General features: G+C 42.5%; 1 protein-coding gene across 1 annotated transcript in view; it reads right to left on the reverse strand.

The window, feature by feature from the left end:
• The window catches only part of CDH17 (cadherin 17), a 106,629-nt gene that overhangs the window by 24,977 nt on the left and 60,782 nt on the right, over positions 1-20,870 (reverse strand). Inside the window, exons 10-12 of the mRNA XM_049700238.1 lie at positions 20,131-20,346; positions 16,376-16,452; positions 14,076-14,267 (exon numbers count right to left, since the gene is read on the reverse strand). Coding sequence (XP_049556195.1) covers positions 14,076-14,267; positions 16,376-16,452; positions 20,131-20,346 — 485 coding nt within the window. The remainder of the gene's footprint in view (positions 1-14,075; positions 14,268-16,375; positions 16,453-20,130; positions 20,347-20,870) is intronic.

The raw sequence follows: 20,870 nt of genomic DNA on the forward strand, positions 1-20,870 counted from the left end.
CATCTCTCAGATAAGCTGAGAGTCTGATCAAAAGGGGAAAATTGTTAAAAAGAAACAGCAGGCCCAAAATGGAGTCACTTGTGCTAAACCCCACGTAAGCAAATCAAAACTTAATAACTAACCTATTGCAGTTTCAATCCCTGCTCCAGGAATGCAACCTTTAACCAGTCAGTCTTGAATTATCTGGTCAGCACTAGTGAGGTAATCCACCCCATAGGCCCTTTTTTTCCCCTTAGGGGGGCAGCCTTGTCTGAAGCAATGCATTCTTCGCTAATAATTTCCTTTGTCCGCCCCCTTTCTACCTTTAAAAAATCTTTTCTTTTCTACAGCTTGGTGGAGCTTCTTTCTAATTGCTAAATGGGATGACACTTGATTTATGAAGTATTTAATAAAGCCAATTTGATCCTTAAGTTTACTCAATTGAATTTTTGTTGTTTAACAATACATATGTTCATATGTGAATCTTTTGGTAGGGGGAGGATATGTAGCTTTTGTCAGAGTCTCAAAGGTACCCATGACCTCAAAAAGATGAAGGAACCAAAGTAAAGCCCAAAAGGCACATTATAGATTATGGGAACTGCACTGTTTTATTCACTCTTCCAGGCCTGGAGGACCCAGGATCTCCTGGTGAGCTGTCAGCTCTTTAACTTGAGTTTATATCAGTTGCTCATCAGTTAAACAAAAATGGTAGTATCCTTTCATGAAGAGAAAAATTGACACATGATTGCATTAGCTTGGCCTGCCCTTCCCCAACATCTGAAAAAATTCTCCCCCTCAGTCAAAAATTGTCTCAATGCTGTCCTCACCATATTGGCTTCCCTGGACCTTCCTCTCTATCCCCAAATGGGTGAGCTCCATGTCATCTGTAATCTCATCATACTTAACTCAGGATTCTAATTGTTTGGTTATATATTCTAGATCCTTATTGACCATGAGCTCTCTGAGAAGAGGAGTTGTGTTATATTCTTCTTTGCTTCTCATCACTTCCCTGACATGCAGTGCCCATAGTATATCCATTAGGATAGATAAAAATGAGAAGGCCTTGGTCCTTCTCAAGCCCTCGCAGACTCCAGTGGGAAAGAGATTCTGGAGAAAATCCCCACTCTCTAGAAACCCTCTCCTCCACGTACACACAAACACACACAACATCACAACCCAACTTCTAGTTCAAAAGAAAGTATAATAGAAAGTTTGCCCATATGGAAGAGAAAGAATTAAGTATGAAGACTCAAGGTCATTTGAGATAGAAAATAAGAATCAATTGACCTTTGTTAAAATACAGGATATAAAATTTTGTAAGCTAGCTACGATGTAGAAATGAGGTTTTTCATAGACATAAGCACCCATTGCCCGCAGGGCACAACCCCATGATGACCTCTTGATCACTACCACATGGTCTGAAAGGGCCGCTCACCTGGGGGTTTGTGAGGAAGTGTGTGCAAGCTGGAGCATCTGACTCCCAGGGACCCATTCATCATCTCAGGGGATAAGGGCAGGGGTGTCAAACTGAGAAGGTCTGGTTGATGGAGCAGGAAGGCAGCGGCCCCCAGAGCAAGCCTGCCGTGTGGATAAAGGACACAGCACTCTGTTCCTTGTGGGTCCGGCCACACCCAAGCTCAGACAGGCAGCACAGCGTTCTATGTGCTCAGGCAGAGGATGCACACCCCCCATTCTTACCATCAGGTCCTAAGTCCCCTCCCTGGCTTTTCCATCCCTTCATGTGGTCACCAGAGGTGAGGGGTAAAGAAATGAGATGGTATATCTGCAGAGGTGGAGCAGCCTGTGTTACCAGAACAGAACATGTGAAGCTGAGAGAAGAGAGAGATGACAGAGAAGATACACATCAAGCTAAGAAGTTGGGACTTTATCCTTGATGGGCAGAGAGAGGTGGTGAGCACAAGACTGACAAGGGGCGGGGATTTGTGTTGTAGAAAGTTAACTCTGGGAGCAGCCATGGGAGGGGTGGATTTGAATTCATCTGACCTGGGCAGGGAGACCAGTGTCAGTCTCTTGGGAGTCACCCTCCTAGGAGAGGGTGTCAGTGCTCCTGAAACACTTACTGAATGGAAGAATCAGTCTGCCATCAATCAGTCTGCTTAACTTTCACACCAGGAAAAACACTGAACCAAGTTTTCCAGGGATAAAATTAGAAATGGAAGGTGCTAAATTTGCAAATGATAATCAGCAGAGTTGAATCAAGGACGAGCCTTGTCAAACCACGTATACTGTCTTTCATGACATGGCAGGTCTGCAAAGCCAGGTCAAGAGACCCTCACGGCCTCTTGGGATTACCTCGGGCCCATCTGGGCAACTTACTCCTCAGGTAAGCTGAAAACACATGCTCATGCCACCATCGCTTTTCTGCATACAACTGCTCAAAAGGTCAAACCCCATGATTTAGATTCAACCTGGAAGCAGAGATAAAGTGCCGAAGGAAAGGAATTGAGACGGGGGATATTTAACATTTACACCAATCATCAGTGATGAGGAAAAAGTGCACATTAGTTTTCCAGATGATACCCTTGCTGGTCAAAAATAAGTCACGTACTAAGAATGAAAAAGAATCAGCCATAATGAAGAAGTGACAAAATTTGTATAAAAAAAGAAAATTAAAGCCAAAACAAATCCCTGAATTTCAAGAAAGGGGGTGCCAGGAGAGTTATTGATGAGCCAGGCAGGGCTCAAAGAAATAGGCTTCCTGGCTCCTGACACCTGCTTGGTCCCAAGGGTATGATGATCTACCACACAACAGGCGAGAGCTTGGGGCAGCAGTAAACAGAGAGAGGACAGCACTTCTAAAACTTGCTTAATCCTAAGCATCACTTGGGGCAACTGAAACAATAAAAAATGTATATATTGGTCTCTGCCCCTGGCTCCTGACACTGAGCTCCTAAATCCCTTGGAACTTCCCGGATGATAGGAGTGCCTTTTATTCTAATGAGGTGACTCTTGGTGGCTCCTTGGATGGTTTCAGGATGGGGGCTGGTTACAAGAAAGACCAAGCCATGATTAGAAGCTTGGAACTTTCAGCCCCACACCCACCCCACCCCACCCCCCCCGGAAGGGGAGAGGGGCTGGAGATTGAGTTAATGATCAATCATGTCTACATGATGAAGCCTCAGTAAAAATCCCCAAAGTAAGGCCTTCAGAGAGCTTGTGGGTTAGTGAACACATCCATGTGCTGGGAAAGTGGATACACACCCTAACTCCATGGGACAGAAGCTCCTACTCTTGGGGCCCTCCCAGACCTCGCCCTATGTATCTCCTCATCTGGCTGCTCATCTATATCCCTTATCATATCTTTTATTAAATAAAAATTGGTAAATATGTTTCCCTGAGCTCTGTGAGCTGTTCTAGCAAATGATCCAACCCAAGGAGAGAGTCATGGGAACCTCTGATTTATAGCCAGTCAGTCAGAAGTACAGGTGAAAACCTAGGACTTGCAATTGACTTTTGAAGTGGGGTGCGGGGGAGTCTTGTGGGACTGAGCCCTTAACCTGTGGGGTCTGATGCTATCTCCAGGTAGACAGTGTCAGAACTGAGTTAAATTGTAGGACATCAGCCTGGTGTTGGATAATGGCTGGATGTGTGGAAAACCCACAAACCTGGTGTCAAAAGTGAAGTGTGGTAGTAATGCAAGAGTAAAGGAGAAACACTTTGCAGGCACTAAAATTACTGATTTCCAGGTCCTCCCATAGAGAGGCTGAGTCAGCAGTCCCCAGTGGGCACCATTTGACTCTTGGATTAGACAAGTTTGGTCCCCTTGGCAAGAAGCGAAAACACATCTATCCACAGGCAGAATCCTGGCTTCTGCCCTCACTCTAATTAATTAGAATTAAGATAATGCTGGACATTCATTAAATTGACTGCTACCTGCTGGGGGCTGTGTTAAGAGCTATATATGTATTTTCACACTGAATCCTCCAATGTCCTTATCAAGAAGGTGCTGCCATTTCACCAATGTTTCAGATCAGAAAACTGAGGTCTGAGGTTACAACATTCGGTCAAGGTCGCAGAGCTAGTAAATGGCAATGCCAGGCCCCAACAGAAATCATTTCCTGAAGGGAGTCAGAAGCCTGGGGTCAAGTTCCCAACTCTGCCATCCCTGGGGGACTGACTGTATCTTGCTGTGGGCCTGAACCTCATCTGTACAGCGGGGCTATTTCCGCCTCCCTCAGAGTCAGCGTGAGAAGAAAAGGAGCCTGTGCAGAAGTGCTTCATGAAGCACAAGGGGCTTCAGTTGTGGAGTGTGTGCTCCTTGGTGAATTTTACCTGCGTTAGCACATTTGTAATTCCTATGAACAGGTGCTGATAGAATTGTGATTAAGAAAATATCAGGGAGAGGAGCTTCAAGATGGCAGAGGAGTAAGACGTGGAGATCACCTTCCTCCCCACAGATACATCAGAAATACATCTACATGTGGAACAACTCCTACAGAACACCTACTGAACACTGGCAGAAGACCCCAGACTTCCCAAAAGGCAAGAAACTCCCCACGTACCTGGGTAGGGCAAAAAAAAAAAAAAAAGAAAAAACAGAGACAAAAGAATAGGGACGGGACCCGCACCTCTGGGAGGGAGCTGTGAAAGGGGAAAAGTTTCCACACACTAGGAAGCCACTTCGCGGGGGGAGACTGCGGTTGGCGGAGGGGGGAAGCTTCAGAGCCACGGAGGAGAGCACAGCAACGGGGGTGCAGAGGGCAAAGTGGAGAGATTCCCGCACAGAGGATCCATGCCGACCAGCCCGAGAGGCTTGTCTGCTCACCCGCCGGGGCGGGCGGGGCTGGGAGCTGAGGCTCGGGCTTTGGAGGTCAGATCCCAGGGAGAGGACTGGGGTTGGTGACGTGAACACAACCTGAAGGGGTTAGTGCGCCATGCCTAGCCGGGAGGGAGTTCAGGAAAAAATCTGGGCCTGCCTAAGAGGCAAGAGACCATTGTTTCGGGGTGCACGAGGAGAGGGGATTCACAGCACCGTCTAAACAAGCTTCAGAGAAGGGTGCGAGCCACGGCTATCAGTGCGGACCCCAGAGACCGGCATGAGACGCTAAGGTTGCTGCTGCCGCCACCAAGAAGCCTGTGTGCAAGCACAGGTTCCTATCCACACCTCCCCTACCAGGACCCTATGCAGCCCGCCACTGCCGGGGTCCTGTGATCCAGGGACAACTTCCCCGGTAGAACACACGGCGTGCCTTGGGCTGTTGCTACGTCACACTGGCCTCTGCCGCCACAGGCTCTCCCTGCATTTCATACCTCTCCCTCCCCCCGGCCTGAGTGAGCCACAGCCCCCTATTCAGCAGCTCCTTTAACCCCCTCCTGTCTGGGCGAAGAACAGACACCAGAGGATGACCTACATGCAGAGGCGGGTCTAAATTCAAAGCTGAACCCCAGGAGCTGTGCAAACAAAGAAGAGAAAGGGAAATTTCTCTGTGCAGCCTCAGGAGCAGCAGATTAAATCTCCACAATCAACTTGATGTACGCTGCATCTGTGGAATACCTGAATAGACAATGAATCATCCCAAAATTGAGGTGGTGGCCTTTGGGAGCAACTGTAGACTTTGGGTTTGTTGTATGCGACTGACTAGTTTCTGATTTATATGGTTATCTTAGTTCAGTTTTTAGCACTTGTTATCATGGGTGGATTTGTTTATTGGTTTGGCTGCTCTCTTCTTTTTTAAATTTTTTTATTTTAATAACTAAAATTTTTTTTTAGTTTATTAATTTTATTTATTTTTCTTTCTTTCAATTTTTTCTCCCTTTTCTTCTGAGCTGTGTGGCTGACAGGGTCTTGGTGCTCTAACCAGGTGCCAGGCCTGAGCCTCTGAGGTGGGAGAGCTGAGTTCAGGACATTGGGCCACCAGAGACCTCCTGGCCCCACATAATATCAATCAGCAAGAGCTCTCCCAGAAATCTCCATCTCAACGCTAAGACCCAGCTCCACTCAATGACCAGCAAGCCCCAGTGCTGGATACCTCATGCAGAACAACTAGCAAGACAGGAACACAACTCCACCCATTACCAGAGAGTTTGCCTAAAATCATAATAAGTCCACAGACACCCCAAAATACACCACTGGACGTGGTCCTGCCCAACAGAAAGACAAGATCCAGCCTCATTCACCAGAACACAGGCACCAGTCCCCTCCACCAGGAAGCTTACACAGCCCACTGAACTAATCTTACCCACTGGGGGCAGACACCAAAAACAACAGGAACTACAAACCTGCGGGCTGTGAAAAGGAGACCCCAAACACAGTAAGTTAAGCAAAATGAGAAGACAGAGATATATGCAGCAAATGATGGAGCAAGGTAAAAACCCACCAGACCAAACAAATGAATAGGAAATAGGCAGTCTACCTGAAAAAGAATTCAGAGTAATGATAGCAAAGATGATCCAAAACCATGGAAACAGAATGGAGAAAATAAAGAAACCTTTAACAAGGACCTAGAAGAACTAAAGAGCAAACAATGGTAAACACCACAATAAATGAAGTTAAAAATTCTCTAGAAGGAAAAAATAGCAGAATAAGTGAGGCAGAAGAATGGATAAGTGACCTGGAAGATAAAATAGTGGAAATAACTACTGCAGAGCAGAATAAAGAAAAAAGAATGAAAAGAGTGGAGGACAATCGCAGAGACCACTGGGACAACATTAAATGCACCAACATTCGAATTATAGGGGACCCAAAGAAGAAGAGAAAAAGAAAGGGAGTGAGAAAATATTTAAAGAGATTATAGTTGAAAAGTTCCCTAATATGGGAAAGGAAATAGTTAATCAAGTCCAGGAAGCACAAAGAGTCCCATACAGGATAAATCCAAGGAGAAACAGGCCAAGAGACATATTAATCAAACTATCAACAATTAAATACAAAGAAAAAATATTAAAAGCAGCAAGGGTAAAGCAACAAATAACATACAAGGGAATCCCCATAAGGTTAATACCTGATCTTTCAGCAGAAACTCTGCAGCCAGAAGGGAGTGACAGGACATATTTAAAGTGATGAGAGGGAAAAACCTACAACCAAGATTACTCTACCCAGCAAGAATCTCATTCAGATTCACTGAGAAATTAAAACATTTACAGACAAGCAAAAGCTAAGAGAATTCAGCACCACCAAACCAGCCTTACAACAAATGCTAAAGAAACTTCTCTAGGCAGGAAACACAAGAGAAGGAAAAGACCTACAATAACAAACACAAAACAATTAAGAAAATGGTAATAGGAACATACATATCAATAATTACCTTAAATGTATATGGATTAAAAGCTCCAACCAAAAGACGTAGACTGGCTGAGTGGATATGAAAAAATACCCATATATATGCTGTCTACAGGAGACTCACTTCAGACCTAGGGACACATACAGACTGAAAGTGAGAGGATGGAAAAAGATATTCCATGCAAATGGAAATCAAAAGAAAGCTGGAGTAGCAATTCTCATATCAGACAAAACAGACTTTAAAATAAAGACTATTACAAGAGACAAAGAAGAACACTACATAATGATCAAGGGATCAATCCAAGAAGAAGATATAACAATTGTAAATATTTATGCACCCAACATAGGAGCACATCAATACATAAGGCAAATGCTAACAGCCATAAAAGGGGAAAGTGACAGTAACACAATAATAGTAGGAGAATTTAACACCACACTTTCACCAATGGACAGATAATCCAAAATGAAAATAAATAAGGAAACACAAGCTTTAAATGATACATTAAACAAGATGGACTTAATTGATATTTATAGGATATTCCATCCAAAAACAACAGAATACACTTTCTTCTCAAGTACTCATGGAACATTCTCCAGGATAGATCACATCTTGGGTCACAAATCAAGCCTTGGTAAATTTAAGAAAATTGAAATCATATCAATTATCTTTTCTGACCACAATGCTATGAGACTAGATATCAATTACAGGAAAAAAAAACTGTAAAAAATACAAACACAAGGAAGCTCAACAACACGCTACTAAATAACCAAGAGATCACTCAAGAAATCAAAGAGGAAATTAAAAAATACCTACAAACAAATGACAATGAATACTCGATGGCCCAAAACCTGTGGGATATAGCAAAAGCATTTCTAAGAGGGAAGTTTATAGCACTACAATTCTACCTCAAGAAACAAGAAAAATCTCAAAAAACCATGTATCCTTACATCTATAGCAATTAGAGAAAGAATAACCAAAAAACCCTAAGTTAGCAGAAAGAAATAAATCATAACGATCAGATCAAAAATACATGAAAAAGAAATGAAGGAAATGATAGTAAAGATCAATAAAATTAAAAGCTGGTTCTTTGAGAAGATAAACAAAATTGATAAACTATTAGCCAGACTCATCAAGAAGAAAAGGGAGAAGACTCAAATCAACAGACTTAGAAATGAAAAAGGAGAAGTAATAACTGATACTGCAGAAATACAAAGGATCATGAGAGATTACTACAAGCAACTATATGCCAATAAAATGGAAAAATTCTTAGAAAAGTACAACCTTCCAAGACTGAGACTGGAAGAAATTAAAAATACAAACAGACACATCACAAGCACTGAAATTGAAACTGTGATTAAAAATCTTCATCAAACAAAATCCCGGGACCCGAATGATTCACAGGTGAAACATTTAGAACATTCACAAACATTTAGAGCAGAGCTAACATCTATCCTTCTCAAACTCTTCCAAAATATAGCAAAGGGAGGAATACTCCCAAACTCATTCTACGAGGCCACCATCATCATGATACCGAAACAAGACAAAGATGTTACCAAAAAAAGAAAACTACAGGTCAATATCACTGATGAACATAGATGCAAATATCCTCAACAAAATACTAGCAAACAGAATCCAACAGCACATTAAAAGGATCATACACCATGATCAAGAGAGGTTTATCCCAGGAATTCAAGGATTCTTCAATATATGCAAATCAATCAATATGATACACCATAGTAACAAATTGAAGGATGAAAAACATATGATCATCTCAATGCATAGAGAAAAAGCTTTTGACAAAATTCAACACCCATTTATGATAAAAACCCTCCAGAAAGTAGGCATAGAGGGAACTTTCCTCCACATAATAAAGGCCATATATGACAAACCCACAGCCAACATCATTCTCAATGGTGAAAAACTGAAACCATTTCCACTAAGATCAGAAACAAGACAAGGTTGCCCACTCTCACCATTATTATTCAACATAGTTTTGGAAGTTTTAGCCACAGCAATCAGAGAAGAAAAAGAAATAAAAGGAATCCAAACTGTAAAAGAAGGAATAAGACTGTCACTGTTTGCAGATGACATGATACTATACATAGAGAATCCAAAAGATGCTACCAGAAAACTACTAGAGCTAATCAATGAATTTGGTAAAGTAGCAGGTACAAAATTAATACACAGAAATCTCTGGCATTCTTATACACTAATGATGAAAAATCTGAAAGAGAAATGAAGGAAACACTTCCATTTACCATTTCAGCAAAAAGAATAAAATATCTAGGAATAAACCTACCTAAGGAGTCAAAAGACCTGTATGCAGAAAGCTATAAGACACTGATGAAAGAAATTAAAGACAACACAAACAGGTGGAGAGATATACCATGTTCTTGGATTGGAAGAATCAACATTGTGAAAATGACTCTACTACCCAAAGCAATCTACAGATTCAATGCAATCCCTACCAAAACACCAATGGCATTTTTCACAGAACTAGAACAAAAAATTTCACAATTTGTATGGAAACACAAAAGACCCCAAGTAGCAAAAGCAATCTTAAGAAAGAAAAATGGAGCTGGAGGAACCAGGTTCCCCAACTACAGACTATACTACAAAGCTACAGTAATCTAGACAATATGGTACTGGCACAAAAACAGAAATATAGATCAATGAAACAGGATAGAAAGCCCAGAGATAAACCCACGCACATATGGTCTCCTTATTTTGATAAAGGATGCAAGAATATACAATGGAGAAAAGAGAGCCTCTTCAATAAGTGGTGCTGGGAAAACTGCACAGGTACATGTAAAAGAATGAAATTAAAACACTCCCTAACACCATACACAAAAATAAACTCAAAATGGATTAAAGACCTAAATGTAAGGCCAGACACTATAAAACTCTTATAGAAAAACATAGGCAGAACACTCTATGACATAAATCACAGTAAGATCCTTTCTGACCCACCTCCTAGAGAAATGGAAATTTAAAAACTAAAGAAAGAAATGGGACCTAATGAAACTTAAAAGCTTTTGCACAGCAAAGGAAACCATAAACAAGACAAAAAGACAACCCTCAGAATGGGAGAATGTATTTGCAAATGAATCAACAGACAAAGGATTAATCTCCAAAATATACAAGCAGTTCATGCAGCTCAATATCAAAAAAACAAACAACCCAATCCCAAAATGAGCAGAAGATCTAAATAGACATTTCTCCAAAGAAGATATACAGATTGCCAACAAACACATGAAAAGATGCTCAACATCACTAATCATTAGACAAATGCAAATCAAAACTATAATGAGGTATCACCTCACCCTGTTCAGAATGGCCATCATCAAAAAATCTACAAACAACAAATGCTGGAGAGGGTGTGGAGAAAAGAGAACCCTCTTGCACTGTTGGTGGGAATGTAAATTGATATAACCACTATGGAGAACAGTATGGAGGTTCCTTAAAAAACTAAAAATAGAACTACCATACGACCCAGCAATCCCACTACTGGGCATATACCCTGAGAAAACCGTAATTCTAAAAGAGACATGTACCACAATATTCATTGCAGCATTATTTACAATAGCCAGGACATGGAAGCCACCTAAGTGTCCATCAGCAGATGAATGGATAAAGAAGATGTGGCACATATATACAATGGAATATTACTCAGCCATGAAAAGAAACAAAATTGAGTTATTTGTAGTGAGGTGGATGGACCTAGAGTCTGTCATACAGAGTGAAGTAAGTCAGAAAGAGAAAAACAAATACCATATGCTAACACATATATATGGAATCTAAAGAAAAAAATCCAGTAGTTCTGAAGAACCTAGGGGCAGGACAGGAATAAAGACGCAGAAGTAGAGAATGGGCTTGAGGACATGGGGAGCGGTAGGGTAAGCTGGGACAAAGTGAGAGAGTGGCATGGACATATATACACTACCAATTGTAAAATAGATAGCTAGTGGGAAGCAACCACATAGCACAGGGAGATCAGTTTGGTGCCCTGTGACCACCTAGAGGGGTGGGATAGGGAGGGTGGGAGGGAGTCGCAAGAGGGAGGAAATATGGGGATGTATGTATATGTAGAGCTGATTCACTTTGTTATACAGCAGCAAATAATACAACAATGTAAAGCAATTATACTCCAATAAAGACGTTAAAAAAAATGAAGAAAATATTAGGAAATAAAAGTAGTCTGGGGCTTCCCTGGTGGCGCAGTGGTTGAGAGTCCACCTACTGATGCAGGGGACATGAGTTCGTGCCCTGGTCCGGGAAGTTTCCACATGCTGTGGAGCGGCTGGGCCCGTGTGCCATGGCCGCTGAGCCTGCGCGTCCGGAGCCTGTGCTCCACAACGGGAGAGGCCACAACAGTGAGGGGCCCGCGTACGGCAAAAAAAAAAAAAAAAGTAGTCTACATTGGGATTTTAAATTTTTTAAAAATGATCAACACAATGGTCCTGAAGCAATGGATAGCTTAATGGGGCGGGAATTAGAAGTAAGGCTAAGTTACACGCGAAAAACCACATAATAGAGTCTAATTTATTTAAAATACTGAAAACTCTATGAATACATACATCTGTCAGTGTGAGTACACACAGCCTAGGGGCAGTTGGCTAACATCTAGTGTATCCTCATCAAGAATCCACACCTCTGGGCTGGCTGTCACTTAGCATTTGACAGATCCTAATCAGAGATCCACACTCCAGAGGCAGCTTCTACAGTTTTTGAGCTCACACTATCTCAAGCTGCACTAGAAGGTTTGTTAATTAGCAAAGTGATCCTACAAAGAGGTTTTGTGATATTAGTGGTATTCAAGACATGCAGCTTGGTTAACAATATAGTATATCTCTTGGTCATTAAATGAACAAGAGTGTGGCATCTGGCTAGTCCAGCAGCTTATAGCCTTCATAGTTCCAGGACGCCAGTTCTGTTGTGTGTATCAACACCTTTTCTGTGGACAGTCAGATGAATCCTCTCAATAGAGTACTGTGCCCACAGTGCCTGAGGGACAGAGAGCTGGGACGTCACAAGCCGAAAGCACAAGTTGGATGATGTTTTTTGTCCCAGCTTGTTATTCATTGTACATGGCACAGAATTCAATTATCTATTCAACTCAACCAATGTTTATTGAACCTCTACCATGTGCCAGGCGATATTCTGGACACTTGGAATATAACCACAAACAAAATAAGGATGTGACAAAGATTTTGGCCAGAGGCCTGCTGTACTGTAACATACCTCCTCGTGTCAAGAGCACGTGGGAGGATACTTACAGCACTTACCTACCGCTAACCATCAAGGTTACCAATTTTTCCCTATAGGTGCCCTTTAGCCACAAATGGTCCAATTAACTTGACTCACAACAAGCCACCATGAGAAATTACTGACATGTGGGACTCATTCATACTGAGATGGACAGGGCTTTATCTTCTCTTAGATGCCTAGAGAGCTCTGGGCCTGTGGGAGAATAGAAGCTCTCTGCCCCTACCTCCTGCAAAAAGATCACGTATGTTGCCTGGACCACCCACTGCAAACTCTGAAGATTGGCCTTTCCTTCTGGGTTCTTTGTCTCCATGTAGGCAGCCATGAATAGAGGGGGAAGATGTTACGGCACCTTTTCCAAATGTCAGACTCACACAAAATACTAATGTCTTGAGTAGGTCCACACAAAAACCTCGCAGCTACAACTCAGCGAGGCCCTTTGTCAGAAGTAGGTTATATAGTCATAAAGGTATCAGAATTCTGAGATTCTGCCCCAGGGCTTCCTTCAGCATTAGCACTTTTCTCCCTGTGCTTCTATCTATTTTCTGTGAAATTATTCTGTCTTCATTTTTAGCCTCTACTTCAGCTTTCCTTTATTCTGGGTCAAAACTTTCCTCCAGAGCTTTCTTTTGCAGCCTCCAACACACTGCCCTACAAACCTTCAGCATCCAACCATGTCTGCAAAGTCTCAATTGCTGTAACTCTGACCCCTTTTAATTCTAACTACATTGGATGACAAGCGCTGCTTCCTATTGAGTCATCTGGTAAACGGTTTACATGCTCTAAAGCATAAATGAGGCAGCCATGGAGGAAAGGGTCAAACTTCAGCTGTACACAGTAGGGGATGGGATTAGACTGAGGGAAGGATGGGAAGACCCTCTATTAAAAAGCAAGTATCATGGTAATCAAGATTTTGGCTCTAGACTACCCAGTCCTTACAAAGGGAGAGACGAAGCAAGATCCAGTGGACGCAGCAATACCATAAAAGATGAAAGTAAGGGGTAGGCAGGGAAGAAGCCGTGAAAGAATAAAGTTGTTTATTAAAACTTGTCTATTAAAGGAGACCTACCAATTTCCAGTCATTATTAAAGAGGAGCCAATGGCTGGCCCATTAGAATAAAGAGTCTAACAGCCTAAAGGGCTCACAGGGTTCATCTAGTCTAATACCCCACATTTGCAAAGAGAGAAATAAAGCCCGGAGCACCACCTTGCCCAAGATTTAGCAAATAAAAATATAGAACAACTGGTTATATTGGAATTGCAGGTAAACAACAAGCAGTTTTTTAGTATAAGTATGTCAAGTATTTCATGGGACATACTTATACTAAAAAATTTTCTATCTTGTAGTTTATATATTTTAGTTGTCAATCCTACCTCACTCTGCAAAGGCTACTTGGTCAGTTAGTGACAGACCCAGAACAAGAATCCTGCCTTCTGTCTTTTGGGAGGACAGGAATGACTGAGAGTGTTCCAGGAGTCCATCACACACCTGAGAGGTCACTGCTAATATGTCACCTCTGCTTATAGGTCCTTGAATGGTCCTAAGTAAATTAACCTTTGAAAAAGACAAATTCCATTCCACGTGCTATTTACCTTTTTAACCTTGACATATCCAGTATTGGTTTCGGGATCTGTTTCAATCTCCAAATGTCCCTCACTGTCTCCCTGTGTAATTCGGTACAGGATTTTAGAACTTCCCGTATACGGTTCATCAGCGTCGGTGGCCTGGATGGTTAAGATGACAGTTCCAATGGCTGTATCTTCAGGGAGAGTTAGGTTTCCATACTAGGAAGGAAACAGGGGAAGGAAACAATGAGAATGTCCATTGTCATCGAGTGAAATTGTCAAAGGGCAAACTTGTCTCCTTGGTTTCAGAATGGACACAAGTCACAGTTTGCATCAATACTTACCAAGCATGTTTTTTTCTATTAACGAGTGGGTTACAGTTGATTTTGACATCAGTCATACTTGTAGACTGATATCCATTGTAGCAGGAAACACAACGTCTCAGAGATCTACTGATAGGATTCTAAAACATATCCCTCCACTCACATCCAATATGTTTAATAACTGTAATTATCATTATAGTTGAGACAAATAGATAGCTACTATGTATTGCGTACCTACAATGTGTCAGGCACTTTACATTATTTTAATTAATTCTTAAATCAATCAGGGAATAGTGGTTAAGAGCCTGAACTTCAGAGTTAAATGGCCTGGGTATGAATCCTAGGCTTGTCACTTATGACCTGGGTGAACTGAAATAAGTTATCTAATTTTTTAAAGTCTCAGGTTCATCATCTGTCTTTGGAGATGATAATGATGATAATAATAATAACAGAACCTACTTCATGTGTGCTGTGGTGATTTACAGAGACGATGCATATAAAACCCCTGAATGCCTGGCACATAATAAGTGGTCAATAAAGATAAGCAACAAAACAAAGCACCCGGGCTTCCCTGGTGGCGCAGTGGTTGAGAGTCCGCCTGCCGATGCAGGGGACGCGGGTTCGTGCCCCGGTCCGGGAGGGTCCCACATGCCACGGAGCAGCTGGGTCCGTGGGCCATGGCCGCTGAGCCTGCGCATCCGGAGCCTGTGCTCCGCAACGGGAGAGGCCACAACAGTGAGAGGCCCGCGTACCGCAAAAAAAAGCACCCTACTGAGTAGCTATATTATCATCTCCATTTGACAGAGGAGCAAAAGACTGGAGAGGTAGAACCCACCCAAGACCACACAGCTCGCTGGTCACAGAATTGGGATTCAAACCAATGTCTGTCCAACTCCAAAGCAGGTGCTCTTAATTAACACTGACCTAGACCATCTTCCACTCCTCCGCTGAAAATCCCCCAGATCATGTCTCTTGACATGATGATCATGAAGATGGTAACAGGCAGGGTCCAGGAAAGGACCACGGCAATGAAAGAAGTGGACTCACCTTTCTAAGGCCCAGTTTGCCTTTCCAAGCTCTGAGATTCCCAATGCAGGACTCTTACCCTCAATCTAAAAACACTGTCTAGATGTAATGCAAGGAAACTACAACACACAGAAAGGATCAAATGCCCAAGAGAATGGAGGCAGAGTAGAAACAGGCTCTTACTCTCACGCTTGCTTAACCTCAGTGCCTACTATACAAGTTATATTGTCACACTTTTTACCTCCTCAAACCCTCCCATAAATCAATTCCCGTTCTTTGTCACTGCCTTATCCCTATTGTGTTTTATGAACATCGTCACAAGGCTCTGGCCCGCCTCATAAACTGACTTCAAACGTAACAATCTAGCCAAAAGGGCTTCTCTCTTCTCCAGAATAAATAAATAGAGGTGTCCATTTTAAGGGAAGCATCGATCAAACTACCCCCACATTAATAATAAGTTAACTTGAATTCTTCTTGATATACTCAACTGATCATTTTTCTCCTGCTCCTTTTTCCCAATTCTAATTCCTGCAAATGTCTTGGGCACATTTTTTGGCATAAACCAGAGATTCATTTTTTTCTTCCCCTTTTCTCTTATCCAATAATTACAAAATGAGTTTAAATTGGCAATATTCAAAATTTTAAACTCTGACTACACATGCTTGTTTGAGACCTAGCAGTAATCTATTTATTGTCCTGCTACACACTGGTTGTAGCTTCCAAGCAGTCCTTGAAATAAATGAGCTGTTGGCAAAAGTTTTTAGTAGAAAACCCAGATGCTTCCAGATACTATAACCGTGAACGTTACTGTTCCCTGAAGAGTTCCACTGAAGATGGTGTTTGAGTTTGGTACCAGTGCATCGACTAAGATATTAAGTCTGGCATTTTCCCGAACTACTGTTTGTGTCTTTATTCCAGAAGTAGGGGGTCAGGTAAATATGAACAAAGTAAAGAAAAAGCAAGGTGATAACTACTCACATCTGATTTTTCAAAGATGGGGATCTGATCATTGATATCAATAACGTTGATCTGCACAAAGCAGAGGGTCTTGAAATCTGAAAATCAAAGTCACATCACAGAAATTTTCACTGAAAATCATGCATAAGAATCAGAAATCTGCAAGAAAAACAGTTGGCAAGTAAAGTGACAGCCGTAGCCACAATTTTACAATTGACATGCGATTTGTGTGGTGAGAGGATTCTCTGCTCCCCACCTGCACCCATGAGCAGGTCACCAAGGGCTGAAGAAAACCCCACGAGAGGCTCCCCTGGGTTTCCCACTCCCTCTACCTGCCCCCTCCTCAGTAAGGCTTGTCCCCAAGCAAGATGCCTTCTTTTCTGTGAAGCAGCCTCTCTTTTCTGGCTAGTGAAACTTATGTAGCCTTCAAAGCCCAGTACAAAACTATCCTTCTAGAAAGACTTCTTTGAGCATCCCAGAGGGTTGTCTTTCCTACTCTGAACACTTCCAGCACTTACTGTCCTGTATCCCTTCTGAACCCCCCCTAAAGGGAAGACCCAAGTGAGGGAGGAAAGGTATAATTAGCCCCCTTCAAAAGGCCTGGCTGCCCAGCCTACAGAGGCAGAGGTAGCTCATAGAACTCTAGGAGATGGCATAGGCTTTGAGGGGTGGGTTTGACAATTCAGAGACCTAGTCAGAGACAGCAGGTTCAACCTAGGTCCATGATGAGCAGGGAGTACAGGTGGGGATGGGATCCCCAGGGAAATATCCACAGTGAGAGCCAACATGATAGGTTTTTTGTTGGGGTTTCCATTGTTCTATCTATGAAGTAGTATATTATACAAAGGCTAAGACTCTGGGCTTTGGAACCTCACTGTTCAAATTCTTTCTCTGCTACTTATCAGACATGTGAGAGCTTGGGAATGTCACTCAAAATCTCTGTGCAGTAGTCAGTTTATCTAGAAAATGTAGATTGCAACAGAGCCAAGGTTCTCGTCCTAACTGACATTGTTAGCACTCTCTATGTACCAGGCACCATATTAAGTGCTTTGCTTCCATGACTAATTTCATCTTCATTCTAACTCCGTGATGTAGGTACAATTATCATTCTCATTTGAGTTTGAGTTCACACTCAAATGAGTTCACACACATGATGAGTTCACACACATCATTTGAGTTCACAAATGAGGAAGCCAAAGGACAGAGAAGTTGGTGACCTGACCAAGGTCATACAGCTAACTAGTGTTCAAGCCAGAATTCAAATCCATGCGTTCCTTTTCCCTCTCTGTCCACTCTCCACCCTTCACCCTGCTTTGTGCCCTGGAGGCTGACCTTAGGAACTGCATCAGTGGGCATCCTGGCCCTCTGGGTAGAAGTTGGGTTCCACCAGTGGTAGCACTGGCAGGAGATCTAAGGAAGGGCAGGAGGAACAGGGTCAGGGTCTAGTTCCCCACTGCCAGCAGCCTCTTCTATAGTCACAGGAACAGGCTTTGTTCCTTCAGGGGGATGTTACCTTCCCTCATCCCTTCTCACCTTCAGGTAAGGAAGGCTGCCATTGTGCTTCACACCCCCTGTTGGTTTCCCATAACCCCTACCCCCAGCCTTTACAAATAATCCCCTCTCTAAACACTTTTTGGTTACTTCTTTTGAGGGGGCTGTCTGTTTCCTGCTGGGATCCTGACAAATATACTCACACAGCCTAGCTCTAAAGCTTGTGCTTGACGCACTGGATACAAAGCCAGGCATGTAATCTAATAATAACAGTATTACAAATAAGTGGATGTTAACTCAAGTTGGGTCCAGTCCCCAGAACATTTGTAGACAGCAAGAATGGCTGAAGATTTCAGGAGGTCCCAGGGCCTGAACTCACTGGCTCCCTGCTCTGCACAAACCTTATTTGGGCCAGCAGTGGACCTCCTGGCTAACAGACCTTCCCTGATTTTAGGTAAAACTATGTTAATTACCGCCTACCAGTCTAATTTTCTACAGTACGCAACTGGATGTTTAACTCCATCAATACACATATATAGTTATATATAAATATACTGTATAATCTGGTCCATATAGTCTATAGATGTACTCAGGTACATAGACAATTTGTAATCTGATGCTCTTGCAGCCTCAAACTGCTTCAGGTCCCCGTGCATTTTCACATGGGCTTTCTTCTCCTCCGTAAGCCTTTACACTATTTTGTAACTTGTCACATTCATCCATCAAAGTTCAGAGCAATGACACCTCTTCCAGAAAGCTTTATCAGCTCTCTACCTCTCCAATGAGTCCCTCATTGCCTTCATGGGCTACCTTGTACATATTTCTTACAATTTATTTATTCCCATGTCCATCTCCCCTACCACAAATGCTCCTTGAGGACAGACACGGGGTCTTATTCATTTGTGTATCCCCAGTACCTTGAATGGTGCCTCAATCACGGTAACTGCTCAATAACTGCTGAAAGAATGGCTGGCTAATGGTGTGAGGTTGTCAGCTCATCATGGGCAGGGATGATTTATTATACCCACTTCTGTTGTACCTCTTAACATAATGCTAGACATTATGTTAGGCCCTCAATATTTGCCTAATCACTACGTCTCAAACATTCTGCTTCGGGGGCCTGCTAAACCCCAGCTCTCTTCAGTATCTAAGCAACTGTGGAATGAAAAAAAAAATGTGAAGCACAGTATGAGATGGTGCTCTTTACTTCAGCACACCTGTATAATCTCTCTCTCGTAGCATAACAATTACTGAACTATTTGGTAATCTAAGATTCAGTGCCAGTTAAAGAACGATTCTTAGCCTAGGAGTATTAATGATCTTAAAATAAGCCTGTCCCTGAGTTCATGTAAGTTTGTGTGTCTGTGCAATTTGTTGATAATGTGTACATTTGTTGAGGAATTCATAGTTTCCATCAGATTCTCAAAGGGTCTCATGACTTAACAAAGATTAAAAACCACTTGTTTTGAAATTGTATAAGGCGTTAAGGAAGAATGTCTCCAGATATCGTCAAATGGCCACCTAGAAGCTAATATAAGAAGACAAAACTTTCCAAACGATACATTTTTCCTTCACTGTCATACAGTAGAATCCTTTGAGTCTGAAAGGGAGACTTGGGAAATACAACTAATTTTATTGTTTGTGACCATGGTGGCCATGACAACGTGCCTTGCCAACCCCTAACACCAGGGGTTGTTGACAACTTAATTGACAACATGCCACCTTGCTCTGAAACCCATCACCACATTTGCACCAAGGCCTTGCTTCCCATTGGCTGGCCCAAGCCAGTGACAGAGCAAGGCCGGCAGGTTAAGGTAGGCCTGTTTTGGAGATCACAGACTCCTTCCACGGCCAACTTTGGACCCCTAATGACCTTGCTGAGCTTCCCTTTGACTGCTTAGTGGTCTATGGTGCTCCCACCACTGTCCTTCCTTCTCTCCTTCACTCAGCGTCCGGCTTGTATTGAGGTCTGATGGCTCTCCCAGCCTTCTCTGTATCCCTCCCCGTTTTTTCTCATAGGCAATTCCCCTAATAAAATCCTTATATATTTAATCCCCTCTTGGGCATCTTCTTCTCAGGGAACCAACGTAATAATGTTGCCTAAGCTGCCACTCTGGCCATTACCATCTTGGACCTGCTGCCTCTGTGCTGTGTTTTACATAGGAAGCAAGAACCCTTAAACAGCATCCTTCTGTAATACACCCAGGCATCAGAGCAGCCTAGCAAATCACAACTAGAAAGAAAACAAGTGTTATCACTCTTGACACAGGGAAGGTGATACTAACCTTTGTCAGACACCTCTACTGTCAAGTTGTACTGCGGAGTGTCTCGCTTCCGCAAGGACTGCAAGGCTAACTGGAACATTCCTGAGTAGGCTTGGACCAGGAAGAGTCCATCTCTAGGAACTTTGGGGGTTTGATCCACAATTCTGTATCCTAAAACACTGTTGATAGTGTTTTCTTCATCCATGTCATGAGCAATAAGTGTTCCAATACTGTTCCCTGTAGAGAAGAAAAGAAGGAAACCCATCCATTATAGGCTCTTTTTACTCTGTTAAAAAATGATTTCACCAAAGAATCAGGTTCCTAGAAAGCACTGGAAGTAACTTTGAGTAGCAGACTAAAGTTCTTAGATCGATGTTGGTTCTTCTAACCCTTTCAGTAGTACAGTGTGTGGAGAAGTGTCTTTGTCTGCTAGGGGCACCATAACTAAGTACCAAAAACTGGATGGCTTTAACAACAGAAACTTATTTTCTCACAGTTTCTGGACACTAGAGGTCTGAGATCAAGGTGTCAGCAGGGTTGATTTCTTCTGAGACCTTTCTCCTTGGCTTGTAGATAGCTGTCTGGTGCATGTGTTTTCACATGGTCTTCCCCCGTACTTGTATCTATCCAGATTTTTTCTTCTTAGAAGGACACCAGTCATATTGGCTTAAGACCCACACTAATGACATCATTTTAACTTAATTACCTCTTTAAAGACCCTATCTCTAAATAATAGTCACCCTTTAAGTTGCTGGAGGTTA

Source organism: Orcinus orca, chromosome 17 (genome assembly GCF_937001465.1).
Source record: "Orcinus orca chromosome 17, mOrcOrc1.1, whole genome shotgun sequence".
NCBI lineage: Eukaryota > Metazoa > Chordata > Mammalia > Artiodactyla > Delphinidae > Orcinus > Orcinus orca.